Source organism: Petaurus breviceps, unplaced genomic scaffold (assembly GCF_028583685.1).
Source record: "Petaurus breviceps papuanus isolate PSGF00001 unplaced genomic scaffold, PetGlider_PUasm1.0 174, whole genome shotgun sequence".
NCBI classification, from domain to species: Eukaryota; Metazoa; Chordata; class Mammalia; order Diprotodontia; family Petauridae; genus Petaurus; species Petaurus breviceps.
Window position 1 is genome coordinate 72,527,453 of NW_027185761.1, and position 15,355 is coordinate 72,542,807.

The window sequence follows — 15,355 nt, forward strand, 5'->3', positions numbered from 1 at the left end:
TGGAAAAGTCAAGTATCTGATGACTCATGCATTCTGAGCCTTAGTCATCTTCCATGTCAAATTGTAGTTTAGACTACCTTTCTGGGTAATTATGAATAACATATTTATCAATCTGTAAACCACTTGGTAAGTTAGCTATTTATTGTTATTTATATGCTAGTGCTTCATATTTCTAGTACAATTACTTCAATGGATGATTCTTATAAAAGGAACCAAGCAAGTCCTTTCATAGTGCCTTCCCCCTGAAACCTGAAACTCCCTCACATCTCTTTTGTGCCTACCTCTTACCTATATATATATATATATATATATATGTTGCCTCCTACTGGATGAATGTAAGCTCCCTGAGGGAAGGGATGGTTTCACTTTTGTATCTGCATCCCCAAAGCCTACCAAAGTGTCTGGCACATAGTGGGCACTTATTAAGTCCTGCAGATTGATCTGATAAGCCCAGAGCCCTAGGTCTCAGATATACCACTAAGTAACTGTGTAACTTTGCAAAGACAAATTCCTGAGCCTCAGTTGCTACCATTTGCAAAATGATGGGCTTGAGTAAGATAACCTCTGAGCTCCCTCCCAACTCTAGACTTCTGATACAACAATGCATTCAAGATTTATGCCTGCATTAATGCATGAAGCCCTGCACCAAACTCCATTCCCAGTCAGGGATTTTAGCAGATCAGGGGCTATTAGACCATTGACTGTGGTTCTGAAAGTTTAAGTGACTTGGTCAGGGATGTTCAGTCAGTGCATGATGGAGTCAGCATTTGAACCCTGGACTTCTGACTCCAAACCTAGCTCTCTAACCACAAGGCAATTCTGTTTCCTTGAATTTAATTCTAAGTAAAATCACTTTACATACCTATAACACTATAGAGTTTTAAAATCTCTTCACTACTATTAACATTGATTAGAGTACTACTAATAGTCCAATTAGCTCACTCCTCACTCCTATTCCCCCCCCATACCTTTGCATTTCTGGTGACTGGCACATTAATAAATGCTTGTTAAATGCTTGATTGATTAATTGATCATTACAGTCAGTTAAGGGGTAGAAAAGAAGGGTTAGAATTTAGAATGGAAGGGGGATAGGGAAAGCTGGAGAGGAGAGCTTTGTGGAATATAAAATCCAGTCCCCTTTTCTGGTAAAGTCCAAGGGCTTTGTTGTGGAATCTTTTTTGTCACAATCAACAATGTTTGGGGTTCTTTTAGTAACCAATAAAGTGTAATTGGGTTAGAAGAGCAGAACTAGACTGAAAAGACATGGATTATCCCAGGGGGATTTTACAAAAAAAAAACTATCCAAAATGAATACAAAGAGAAAAAGAGGTGGAGAGGGAATGCCTTGCAGACCAAAATATGAAGAGAAGCACATATTTTAGAGGGGAAAAATGGGTAAATCTGATTTCTTGGTAAGGGATGTATTCTCCTGGCAAGGCATTTGGTGGCTCATTATTTATTTGAGGAATTATGATGAGTTTCTTAAGACATCATTATTTACATAGGATCCTTAAGTTATCTCTGAATTAAAAAGTCACCAGCTACATCTTGAGAAAGCAATCACATTACCCAACCCTTCTTTTTCCTGAAGTGGGTTGGAGGAGTTCCTTATATTAACTCAAAGACAGCCTGTCTCTGTCCCAGCAAGCACTTATTATGTCCCTGACTCTGTGTTCAATGACAGGGGAGATAACAATCCTCACGTGAGTGTGTGTGTGTGTGTGTGTGTGTGTGTGTGTGTGTGTGTGTGTGTGTGTGTGTGTGTGTGTGTGTGTGTACTAAAGCAAAGGTAAATCAGAAATCAGTCTCTGGTACTGCTTAGCTCTGTGACCTGGGGAGTCACTTCCCCTGTCTGGCAGTTTCATCTTTTGGGCTTGCCCTAGATATGAACTTTAAGGAATTTTCCAGCTCTAGATGCCACAAAAGTCGACTTTTACCACTGGATAATTTCTGCTATCTCTTTTCCTTTGAGACGCAGCTTAGTTGTTGATTCTTCTAAGCTGCCCTGATTCCAAACTTCTCAAGATTTCCTTGTTAAAATGCTTTGTATTTCATCAGGTCATAGATCTCAGACTGAAGGAACACCAGAAGCCATCTTTTCTGATCTCTTCATTTTACTGTTAAGGAAACTAAGACCCAAGAAGGATAAGTGATTTCTGTATGAATCTGAACCCAAGATCTCTGACTACAGGGCCAGTGTGCCTTGTACTGCACCAGACTGTCTCTTAGAATATCAGCTCCTTCTGGATAGGAGTAACTTATTTTTCTTATTTCCTTTATACTGCCAAAGCCTATCATTGCATCGTGAAAATGGCAGACTTAATAAATGTTTGAGGAAATTGAATGTTGGCTGAAATTCTTCTGGGAATATTATATTAAAAAGGACTGGGAAGTGCATCTGCATTGTTTGCATCCCTCTGGCCTAGAGTTTACTAAAATAATAAAAACAAGAGCCAAAGAGTTTTAAGTACAAAGGGCTTTTTATTGACATTGTAAGAAACATTGTTTTTCTTTGTTATGAAAGAACTAAGTGGTTCTGAAAGTAAAACTCCAGGGGTTCTGTCCATGGTGCTATAAACCTTTCAGTTTGATGTGAGGCCTCAAAGCATCCCATTAGAACTGCAGGTTTATCCAAAGGAGGACCCAAGGCCCTATTACACCCCAACACTAGTCCTACGATACATAAATGTATTTACATTTTTTTAAAGAAAGGATTATACATTTTATTAAAAAAAACTAAAAAGATTGGGTTGGGGGGTAGGAAACTGTGGGTTTATCTTACAAACATCTGCAGGATGCACAAAAGGAAACTTCCAGGGAACATTCAGACAAGGGAACAAGGAACATCAGAAATTGACGTGATGGTTCAGATTATGGGAAATGGCACATGCTCTTGGCTGACCAGTGAGGGCACCCTCCATGCTCTCATTGGGCAAAATGTCTTGGTCCCTCTTGTTGACAAGATTAACATAAAATAAGGCACATACTTTGTGAGAATGGAAACACTGTTGGTTGTCAGAGTCCAAGTCTGAAAATGTGTGTGGGTCTAAATCCTTTATTTTTCTTTCTTCAAAGAGACAGGGATAATTATCAGAAGTACCATTTGCAGACCCTCCTTGAAGTCAGTGATATATTGAGCCTGGTCTCCTTAGCCTCATACTTCCCTTAAATACAGAGTATGAAAGGCAGGAAGGACACAGGATGCTGTAGCTAAGGGAAGGGGGTGGGAAAGACCCAGTATTTGGATTCACCAAGCAGTAGGCAGGGGAAGGTTGGCCTGTGAAAGCTGGTATGCTCTGAGGTAACCTCAAAAGTACCTTCCTAATACTGAATTGTACCTTGTCGTTGGAAATGCCTTTCATGGATCATTCATATTGGAATGAGGTAAACTTTTATCCCAAACATTGATGCCACTTGCAAGATGGATAGCAATTGCACATTGAACAAGAAGTATGGTAGATAAAAGACCTGTTCCAATAAATAAAAAGAAGAAATCAGGTGCTCTGGATAACAGAGAAAAGAGACTTCAAGTTAAAAAAAGAAAAAAAAAAGAAATTGGGTCTTTAAGATTCTAGCAGGTTTTCTAGGCTTGTGTGGGTGTTTGTGACATTTGAAAGAAGATTGGTTATGCTGTTTGATTTCCAGAAAGGATACCTAGTCATGGGCTCTTTCTACTATGTTTGCCAGGGCAACCATATGCATAATAAATGAGTTCAAGAGTTTAAAAAAACACCTGACCATGTTTACTGATTCTAGCTGCCCCATTCTGTAACTTGGTAATTGGCACCTCTCCTTCATACACAGTGAACCCTGCCCCCATCAAGGTTCTACTCTGTCACTAACTTCAAAGTGTTGGGACTTACAGGGTCCATATGCTTTCCTGTGAGAAACCTAAAATCTGAAGACAATGAGATTTGGTAAGATTATAGAGGGGTTACACCCCAAGACAGAATGCATTGACTGCTTTTAATGAAGAGGCATGGGCCATAGGGTCTCTTCCTCTCCACATCTCACCTCACATCTTCTTGTGTTCTAGGCCAAAATGTGGTCACTCCCTTGATTTAAAATAAAGTAATGTCTACAGAAATGTTAAGGAGGGGGCAGGGAACTTGGGAAAGTCACTTAATACAGATTGCCTCAAAAAAAAAAGTTTGGCCTAAGAGTGTAACATAACTGTGTGATTGTGGGCAAGTCACTTGATTTTCTAGGTCTCAATTCTTCATCTGTAAGATGAAGACATTGCACTCAATTATCTCTGAGGTCCCTCTCAGATCTTTATGACCCTCTCATCTGGAATAAGAAATTAGTGACAGCTAGAATGCTTAGACCAATTAATGAAGGAATGCATGAAGGGAAGAATAGTGGTTCTAACCTTTCTATTCTTCCTTTCAAGTTTCCTCTTTTTTAAACATTAATTTAAATGGGGCAAAGGGAAGAAGAGGTACAAAATTGATTCATGGCACTTTTAGTCACAGACTCTTGAATGTTGGAAGGAAATTCAGAGGCCAACTATTCCAACCTGTATCTTATTTCAAAAACAATAAACAAAAACAACATCCTCTCCACAACATCCCAGATTGGGATGGCATACAGAGGGAAGCAATCTACCTTTCATTTTCCCTTCTAGTAAAAGTCAAAATGGGACAGGGTTTTGCAGGTATTTCAAGGTAGCCCTGGCTCCTATTCTAATAGTCTACACATTAAAAAAACCAATAAAACAAAAATAGTAACCTGAATGACCCAGGTAGAATTTATGCACATACAGTATGTCCCAATGTGTATCAATTGCTTGGGGGAAAGAGTCCTGTCAAATATTAAACAGTTTCACTCCCAAATAAAAACCTAGGTCCTATTTTACATTAGGGACAAAATGAACACAAAATTCATTTTTTTTTTCAAAACTGCTGTGGGATTTCATAGATACTGGTGAAAAATAAAGGTGTCCACACAACCACTGAATATAGCTTCCACTGAGCTTCCAAGAAAATTCAAAAAATAGGTTGAGCGATTTGTACCCAAGTGCAATACAAAAAAGTGATTTTTCCTCTCTTTCTCTTTTATAAGTCCCTTAAAATATGGGTTTAAAATAGAAATCCTCCTTCATGACTGCAGCAGTTAACAGATGCTAAACATATAGCCAAGGGTGGGCTTATGTGGATAACTTGTGTGGCAGAACTCTAAAAACAGTTGATTTTCAGTTCTCTCTGGGCATAATGGAGAGAAGGTGATTCACAGACCATTCCTACATAAGACTCTGCCCAAGAGCTTTAGTCTCAGAAGCCACCAAGCTTTCTTTCCCAAGTGTCTAATGGGATGTCACTTCTTTCACTTTCTCTCCCTCTGGTGGAAATGCTACAGAAGTAGAGGAATGTCTAAGAAGAAAGAGAGAAGAAGAGAAAGGAAAACAGAGATACCTGAGAAGTGACCATTGACACAGACTCACTCATACACATTTCAATTCACAGACTGTCTGGAAGGGAAAAAGGTAAAAACACGGAGAATGGCATAGTTTATCTGTAAGAGTTCCCTTATTTCCCTGGACCTATAGCAATAAAAAAAAAACTTGCTATGGATTCAACTAAGTTGGGATGTAGGACAGTGGGCATGAGAGGGGAAGATGTTGTAAGTCTGTTGGACATGGCATAAAATACACCAAGAGGGGTCACATTCTCTGCTTATTGTGCCCGGTGTAATCAAATTCAAAACGGAAAAAAAAGCAGAAGCATGGTCCTTGGGAAATCAGCCTCAATGCTTGTGTGTCTTTGAGTAACACAAAACTGTCCCATCCTTTCACTGGACTTCTCTTAAACAAAAGGAAAACATGCACATGACACATTTACACTGGTTTACAATTCAAAAACAGGTTACAGAACTTTAAAATAGTGAAATGGGTCACGTACGAGGAGGAGGAGGAAGAGAAGTGGGTGGGGCTAACAATACTGACTCAAAATTGAAATGGAAGACAGTTTCTCCCTCCAACACTTTAGGGTTTCTCAGAGTCCTTTTTCCATAAAAGGAATATACTTGAAACACATCCCATTCAGGTGAGATGAGATTAAAAAAATACATACACAACTAAAAAGAATCCATTTCACCTTGAAAATTCCTAAAGTTGTTTTTGTTTTTGTTTTTCATTTATCTTAATTTTCCCAACTTCTATTGCATCACTGCTAGAAACTTGCTTTCTTCTGCAAGGGAGGTCAGCAAAGAGTTCATGTCCCCAATTGCCATGTTGGTGGTATTAACAGGCAGGGCGGGGAATGTCAGAGATGCTCGTGGAGTAGTGAGGCGAGAGGAATTGTGGGAAAGATTCTGAATGATACTCGGACTCAAGGCTCCTGAAATTAAGCTGGCATGGTCCCCATCATCTATGATTGCATCAAAATCAATCTGCACCCCTTCCAGGCTGTTGCTGTCAATGTTATCAACTGTGCTGGTCACCTGGTTAGCACCTGGGGAGAGCAGCTCAGAGTTTTCAGTGCCAGCACCCTGAAGTAAGCAGTTAGCTTCTGAAATGGAGAAAGACCCTGTTTTCATGTCTTGCTGACTAAAGCCCAGGGTTTGGTCATACAACTGACCAGAGTAATGTGGCACATTAGAGCAGAGCTGTTGTGACTGACCTTGGGTCTCCATCTTAATACCATTGACCCTGCAGGTCTGATTGGTGTCACTGACATGTCCTTGTGGTTGGGCTAGGCTATTTCTCAGCATGATTTGCCGCCTATTGCCCCCGTAGTTGGCATATGGTTGGTAAGTCTTTGCCATGGTCAAACTTGATTGCTGATTCCCAATACCATGGGACACTGGCAGACAGCTCTCTGGCCCTTGGTAGATGTTGCTTTGTGAGGTAGGACTGACCTGCCCTAACATCATCTGACTGGTGCGATTGACAGCTGGGAAATGAGTGCCTTCACCCAGTGGCTGACTCTGCAGGCACCCCTGACTCTGTGTTCCATTTGCCATGCTGCTGGGAAGGTCACTTGGGACCACTACCATGCCATAGCTTGGTTGGCTTCCATTCAGTGGCATGCTACTGTTTCTCAGCTTCTGTCCTGGAATCAGAGAGCCACAGGAACCATCTAATGCCCCACCAACTGTCGACTGCCGATTTAGGCTCTCCCCATACAGTTGAGCCTTGTTGGACTGCAAATGGAAAGACGTTCCATTGGTACCATTGTTGCCCCCACTGCTATTGGGGAGCAAGTTCTCCTGCAGGCCACATGAGCTATTTTCTACCAACTGTTGATAACTATTAACTTGGGCTACTCCATTCCTCAAAAGGCTTTGCTGCTGCTGGACAACCATGTTATTATATAAACCAAAGGCTCGAGCTTGTAGGGCTGATGAACGCTGACCGCACTTCAGTTTCGATGGGGACAGATCAGCACTCCCTGAGCTGACTTCATTCCATTGAATGGGGAGGTCACTCTTGCTGGCTTCTGAGCTGGGTGGTTCTGGAGCGTGATACTGAGAGATGACATGGCTGCTTGGCAAGTGGGGCTGGTCAAGCCCATGATGGCCGTTGGCCATTGGGGTTCCATGCGGCGCTTTGCTGTTCTCAGAAATGCTGCTTGTGAAGTGTTGTTCATAGCCACCCTGGCCCTGAGAGTTCAGGTACTGCACCACGTCATCTGGCAAGAAGTCCTCATCATTCAAGTTGGCATCAGATTCCATGGTCAAGGACTCCAGGGTCACATTCTCACTGATGCTCGGAGGACAAGGAGAAGAATAGAAATTACGGAACAGGCCGCCCTCAGGGCGAGTGTAATTCTGGAGCACAAAATTATGTTTTTCCACGGATGGAGGCAAAACAGGAGGGTTAAAGCTGTTTAGACTGTTGACACGCTGAACTCGAGGCAAAGAAAGGTTCTCTGAGACCATGCGTACAGGGTCACTGGCTCTTCTCATCCCATTCCCCAGCATATCATGTGGCAAAAGGGTCCTTCGCCCATAGCTGTTGGTTCCGCCATCACTACATCTTCGGGGAGGGTTGACAGGGGGGAATGGGGAGAGGCCAGACTCTCTGCAATCCCCCATCAGTGCCATCCTTGTCTTCAGGCTCATCCTTTCCATGTTGGGTAATGGGGTGGGTGGGGGCCCCCCAGTTGCTGCTGCATACTTGGCCTTCAGCCGATACTGCTGTGCAGGGGTGAGGCTGAGGAGGCTGGGCAGCCCATCAGCTTGACTCGCCTCACTGGAGCGGCGAGAGGCATCTGTGGAGATGGGGTCATAAGAGTCGGCCACACTCACATTCTGGGGCCGGCCCTCGGCTTGGGAAGCCTCGCTGGACCTGCGGCTAGAGAAGCAGGGGGAGATGCCCGAGGACCTGCGGCTACTGAGATAGGCCGAGCTGATGGTGCTGGTGGTGCTGTCTCTTCGGTTCAGCACGTTCAGCATAGTGACGTCCATGCTGGGTAGTTCATTCCGGTTAGGGAGTATAGTCATGGGCCCATTCATGCTGCAGCTGGGGTTGGATTGTATTCCTGTTAAATGAGCAGAGAGAAAAATAAATGAGGAGGTGTGAAGCAAAGGAGACCTTCTCAGAGAAGGGCTTGACAAACCCTCTTTGGGAAGAATGAAAGAAGGTAAGAGTAGAAACCCTGTGCCTGATCTGGGCCTGGAGGGTAAGGCAGTGAAGGCCAGATTGCATAGTTAGAAGGGACCTCAATCCAACCTCTCCTTGAACAACAGTCCCCTCTACACAATGCCCATAAGTGTCATGGAACCCTTTCTTGAATCTCTACAATGACAGGGATTCCACTGCCTCTCAATGCAACCTATTCCAGTTATTGTAAGGGATCCCTCAATTTGACTTTGGACAGCTCCTTCTGAGTGCTCCTGGTTCTGCTTTGTGGGTTCGAACCAAGTCCTCTTCTTCAGGAGAATCCTCAATTACTTGAAGGCAGTGAACAATCACCAAACATTCATTAAGCACCTACATGTACTAGACACTGTGCTAAATACTGAGGTTTGAGAGACACAATCCAAAACAGTCCCTTGCCCTCCAAGATCTTATAGTCTATTAGAGGAGAGACATGTTCTAGCTACCTAGGCAATAGACACAAAGTCATACAAAGTTATTCAAAAGGAAAGGGAAAGGTATGAGCAGGCAGGATCATCAAGAAAGGCATCATGTGGAAAGTGGGAGTTGAGCTGAGTCTAGAAATTCAGGGAGAGATCCCTCAAAGCAGAAGCAAAAAGGGAATTCACACCGAACAGCAAGGGTAGAGAGGCAGACACAAGACATGGTGGGTCATATTAAAGGAACAGTAAGAAGGGAAGTCTGGCTAGACTATAGATGGCATGAAGGGAAGTCATGTATCATAAAGCTGGAAATGCAAGTTGGGGCCAACATGCAACATGCTCGGAATGGCAGAGAACTTGATTTTTTGATTCTTATGCTAACTGAGAGCCATTGGAATTCACTGAATGGGGGAATGATGTGGTCATATTTGACAGCTGAGTGGTGGGTAGATAGGAAGGTCCAAGTCTGGAGGAAGGAAAGTCAATTAGGAAGTTACTGCAGCAGTCCAGTAGAACCAATCACTGGACACAGTAATAGTAATATTGTAATAATGATCAACTGTGAAAGACTTAGTTACTCTAATCAATACAATATTGTTGTTCATTCAGTTGTGTCCAGCTCTTCATGACCCCATGGACCACAGCACACTGTTACTGTTTACAGGGTTTTCTTGGCAGAGATACTGGAGGGGTTTGCCACTTCCTTCTCCAATGGATTAAAGCAAACAGAGGTTAAGGGACTTGCTCAGGGTCACACAGCTATTCAATTTCTGAGACTGGATTTGGACTAAGATCTTTCTGACTCCAGGCCCAGTGTTCTATCTATTCAGCTACCTAACTGCCTCAATGGATCAATACAGTAATGCAAGACAATTCAGAAGGACTCACAGTGAAAATTGCTATCTGCTTTCAGAGAGAGAGAGAGAGAGAGAGAGAGAGAGAGAGAGAGAGAGAGAGAGAGAGAGAGAGAGAGAGAGAGAGAGAGAACTGATGAACTTTGGGTCAAATTGAAGTATAATTTTCTCACTTACTTTTCTTGTTTTTTTTGCAACATGGCTATATCGAAGTGCTTTACATGATTTTGTATGTATAATAAGTATCATATTGCTTGCCTTTTCAGTAGGTGAGGGAGGGGCTAGAGAGGAAGAGAATTATATTAAAACATAAACTTTTTTTAATTAAAAAGAAGTTCAGAAGAGGAGTAGGTTGTGAGGGAGGGATAATTAATTGTCTTGGACATGTTGAGTTTGAGATATCTGTGAGACCTCCAGTTTGAAATATCCAACCAGAAACTAGAGATAAGGGAACAAATTTCAACAGAAGGCCTTGAACAAGACAGAGAAATCTCTAAGTGGAATACTTCAAGTCATCAGAGATTGTAAAGTTTCTGAGTAAGAAAGAGAAGGCAAGAAAAACTGGGACAAAGTCACAGGGAACACTCAAAGTGATGGGGTGTGGTATTGATGATGAACCACCAAAAAAGAGTGAGAAGGAACAGTCAGCCAGGTAGGAGGAGAACCAGGAGATAATGGTGTCCCAAAATCTCTGTGAGGGGGGAGACTCCAAGAGAAGAGAGTGGCTACTAAGCAATTTCTGTTCTTTCCTGCAAACCTCTCTTCCCCAGGTTGAACACCTAAAGTTCTTTCAACCTCTTCATTTTACAGTTGAGGAAACTGAAGTTGAAACAGTGAAGTGACTTGCCCAGGGTCATACATCTAAGATGTGTCAGACACATGCTTCTAACCCTAAATTTCATATGCAGTTGAAGAATAAAAATGTCATGTAAACCTGAGGCAGACCAGAAACCAATGCCCTACTGTTGTAGGATAAATGGACATCTAATCCAGGTTACTGTCAAAGATGGGATGAAGTGAGAGTTGGAGGAAGGACAGACCTAAGGTCATCAGGCAACAATACACAAAGACTGGCATGCCTACAGTCAGAAATCCCCACAAGTGACCTGCTTACTTCCAGGGAAGACTTCAAGGTTTTAGCCTCATTTGTGAAGTCAAATAACCATTCACTACACTTGAGATAAGGGCAGATCATGTGACCTCCTAAGAACCTTCCAAAGCTCTCTGAGGTCACCAGTGGTTGCCATATTCATGATTCCCGTGACTGGAATACTCTCCCTTCTCATCTCCATCCTTTGGAATTCCTAGTTTCTTTTCTGACTCAATCCAAGCAGCACACATGGCCTTTCCTAATCTTCTGGATTCCTGGAATTATCCAGTATTTACTCTTTGAATAGGACTATGTGTCACCCCCATGCCCACTGTATCAGCTCCTTGAAGTCAGGGCCTTTCTCGTTTTTGTTTCTGAATACTCAATGTTTTGTCTAGCACTTGGTACATAACAGATATCAGTGATTCTCGGTTACTGCCGTGACCCCTTGGAGCAGGCTGGTGCCTCTTGGGTTTCTTACCATTTCCTATGATAGGAGCTGGCAGAGGGGCTTTTGGAGGTGGGAGGGGGTTCAGTCGTGGAAGCATGCCATTCACTTGTTTCAATCTTTCTGCTTTTACTTGCTCCATCCATTTGGTCCCTGTCGTGTTCCTCCGAGCTTGCAAGGCAAGAGCGGTGGTTGCCGTGGAGATGGTAGAGTCCATGATGGGGGTTTCGTCAATGGCGCTGAGGTCTCCTACACTGCCTCCGTTGGTCAGATGGAGCTCGATCCCACTGTTGGAATAGGGGCTGCTGGGGGACTGCTGGCTGCTGCATGAAGACTGACCACCAGGGCTTGGCTGAGATGTCTGTCAAGTGGAGACCAGAGAAGAAACTCATCAGGCTGAGGCATGAGCCTTAGTAAGCTACAGACCTAGTCTGCACAGAGGAGCCATGTGGGGATGAGTGGCCAGTGACTCCTGCTCCTTGGGCTGCCTACCACCACACAGGGGCTTGAGAAGGGGGAAGCCAGTAGAGAGCCGAGGAGCATATCAGCCCAGTATAGGCACCCCTGGCAGAGGACCATGTCTATCTTAGCCTGGTTCTTTTCATTTTTTGTCTTCCTTTTTTTCCTCTCTAAAGCTTAAGTTAGAGGACAGAATTAGACACACACACACACACACACACTACCCATGTCCTTGCACACAAACACAACAAATCCCTCCCCACAAGACTGTCCTCTCCACACAGTCTGGGTGACAGGTGAGACCTCTTGGGGAACAGGTGTCTCCAGGTCTTCAGCATGTCTATTACATGCACAGAGACCAATGGGGAACCTTCTTCCCTTCCTTATGCCCTTCTAGCTAGGCCCCAAAGCTCTAGTCACTGGGGATGGGCAGCCATCCAGCATGGAGGGTGGCCCAGGCCAAGTGGTACTCTTTTGGAGAGGGGCTTCCTTATGTGCCTGAGGGACTCCTCCTTGCTGAGCAGTGACAGGGCTGTGGGAATTCTAGCCCACATGTTCTCCTGGCCTGTTCACACCACGCCATCTCATCAAACGCAAACAGGAGCCATATTTATCACCACCTAACAAGAAACCTTCAGCCTCATGCAATTGCAATTTACTTTGGCCACAGGAGCCACTTCGTTCAAACATATCCTAAAATGGTGACTTAAAGGAACTCATGCCTTCTGCATACATACTCCAAGGGCGGTCCCAGTGCATTCCCAAGGTGGTAGAAATGATGCCATATAGCAGTGAGAAGGCCCAAATGTACAAAGTTAGCAGATGCCTTGTATTCAGCTGGCTAGCCACATCCTTGTGTGGCATGCAAGGCCTAGATATATACACACAGATAGGATGAGCCCAAATTTCCCACATGCCAAGCATCACCAAAAAAAAACAAACCCACAATGTCAAGGATGGGCGTGCAGTTGATGGTAGGCTCACCACCATAGACACCATGGAGGATCACATGTACAACGGAAAGGGATGAGAGAATGGCAAGGCCAAACAAACATTCCAGTGACAAGACATCTGAGAAGGTCATTCCCCTCACCTGATTACCCACTGTCCTTAGGAAGTGAGAACAAGACAGGTAAGAGCATTAGACAAAAGAGACATTGGATTAGTAAGGAGAAAAGGTGACACAATTTAATTCATAAAGCAAGGCAAACTATTACAACTAGTAATCATGTTTAAAATGGAATGGAACCAAGATCCATCAGGGACATGCATTCAGGACCAGCCAATGCACAGACAGAGTGGGCAATTTTTTTTTCTTTAAAGAAAGGTGGTTGTAACCAGTTGAGGGGCCATTAACTACTTATTCAGAGAATATCAACTGTGCTGCTCCTCAGGGAAGCCACTTCATCTCCTTGGGCTTCAGTTTCCTCACGCATAAAATGAGGCAAGTGGAAAAGGACATTGGTAAAGGACTTCCTGGCTCTAACATGTCATAATTGAATGAGTTCACCAATTCATTAGCATCCTGGAATATCCAAATTTCCTAGAACTGAATCCCTCTGAATTTTCTATTCCCACCATTGACCCTGGATATCAGAGAAGACACTGGGGATTCCCATATTGTGCCGTTAATAACAATGATAATAACAATAACAATAATAGCATATCTATAATACTTCAAGGTTTGCTGAATACTTTACATATAGGACCTCATTTGATCCTCATAGAAACCCTGGGAGCTAGGTTTTGTTATCCCCATTTTATAGATAAGGAAACTGAAGCAGACAAAGGTTAAGTGACTTGTCCAGGGTCTCAAAGTTGGTGAGTATCTGAGGTTAGATTTGAATTGTCTTCCCAACACTCAGGCTAGTGCCATTGTATCACTTAACTATGTTCTTGGGACTTGGTAAAACTCCATTTGGATTCATGCCCAGCCTCTGCAGTTCTCAGCACTTAGCACAGGGCCTGGCACATAGTAAGCATTTAATAGACAACTTTTGTCTGAGTGATTGATGGATAAGAAAAAAAAGAGGAGCCAGGTAAGTCAGGACAGCTTACTCCAACCTGAAACCAAAAGCTCCCATCTTTGATGTAAGTGACTAAAAAGTCACTTTCTTCTCCTAATGAGAAGAGATGTTGAGTATTGACACAGGGCTTACACTGCCCCACTAGTGGGATTCTGTGGCTTTCAAGGGGAGGCAACTACCCATTCTTCATAATGAATTCTTGGAATGATGACTTTATGGGGCATGGTGTGAAACTCACATAAGAATGCATGCAAACTTTAATCTCCCACAGAAATATCACTTAAGGCACTTCATACCTAAAGGAATTTTGAGGAAAATTACTTTGTAATCTAGCTACCTTGTCAATTAGGATTTTCAAACAGTGTGTTTTCTAAAAGGAACACCATCAATATCCTAAAAGTTAGCAAAGTCTTCTCCATTATGATGGGTCTGGCCCTAGGATATCCTATGCTGGTAGAAAGCACTACCTCCAGGCAACTAAGGCAGACTGGCCACTGCTTTTGACCTTGGATTCTTGGCAAGCTGAGTGCAAGGAGACAAGTTAACACACAGATGCAGAAGCTGAGAGCTAGAAGGGTCCTCAGATACCATCTAGTCCAACCCCCGCCATTTATATATATAAGGAAAGGAGGCCCAGAGAGATGGAGTCAGCTGCTGCAGGTCACCAGGCTACCTAGCATCCAAAGTGAAACAGCCACCAAGCTCATCCTGACTCCAGGCTGCTCATTTATCCCCCATATGCCCTCTGCTCTGTTCTTGTCCATGAATATGGGTGCTCATACATGTGCAAGCCTGGCAGACATGTTTAAGATGAGACTGTGCCCACTTGACTGGGAATAGATTTTCTTGTTTAAATGTAGTTTGTCTCTCATATCTAAATGCATGGAATTGTATCATACTCCCATGACCATATGCTTCACAGGGCAGAACTGAATGGAAATATCCAATAAAATATATAAAAATCCAATTAAATATATAAAAAAGAACCCTAGCCCAAACATTTGGTCCTGCCAACTAAACACTAATTTCCAGGTCCTTCTATGACATTCCTTTTGGGGGGCTTCTTAGAGCTCCCAGATGCACCCGAGCAGGGATTTTGGGAAGTTTCTTATGTCTTTGGGTCTTGGTCATAACTGCCAACCCTCCCTTAGTCCTTGGACTCAATTGTTCTATAACTGCAGGGATTATATGACAAGATAATGGCATTTTTCTATGAGGCAATTGTGCCTTTCTCGCTTCCTCAAAGCACTCTGCTTCAAGATGGATAAAAAATGCTGTGGAATTAGGTGCTGAGGACACCCTTTTAGCATGATTATCTCATAAAAAGTTCATCCTTAGGAAAAGCCTGCAGGCTGTGGGACCTGAGCAGATCCCATCTATACTGAGAGGCTGGCAGTACATGGCACCATGTCCTGGTATTTATGGAGCCAGATTCTGGGGACTCTGGGAAGGG

At 43.3% G+C, this 15,355-nt stretch overlaps 1 protein-coding gene across 2 annotated transcripts in view; it reads right to left on the minus strand.

Moving 5' to 3' along the window:
• Nucleotides 1–2,461: 2,461 nt before the first annotated feature.
• Nucleotides 2,462–15,355, minus strand: part of GLI3 (GLI family zinc finger 3) — a 286,634-nt gene continuing 273,740 nt past the window's right edge. For both annotated transcript variants that reach the window (XM_069084396.1, XM_069084397.1), the window contains 2 exons: nt 11,450–11,777; nt 2,462–8,483 (listed from right to left, as the gene is read on the minus strand). In XM_069084396.1, coding sequence (XP_068940497.1) covers nt 6,157–8,483; nt 11,450–11,777 — 2,655 coding nt within the window. In that variant the 3' untranslated portion in view covers nt 2,462–6,156. The remainder of the gene's footprint in view (nt 8,484–11,449; nt 11,778–15,355) is intronic.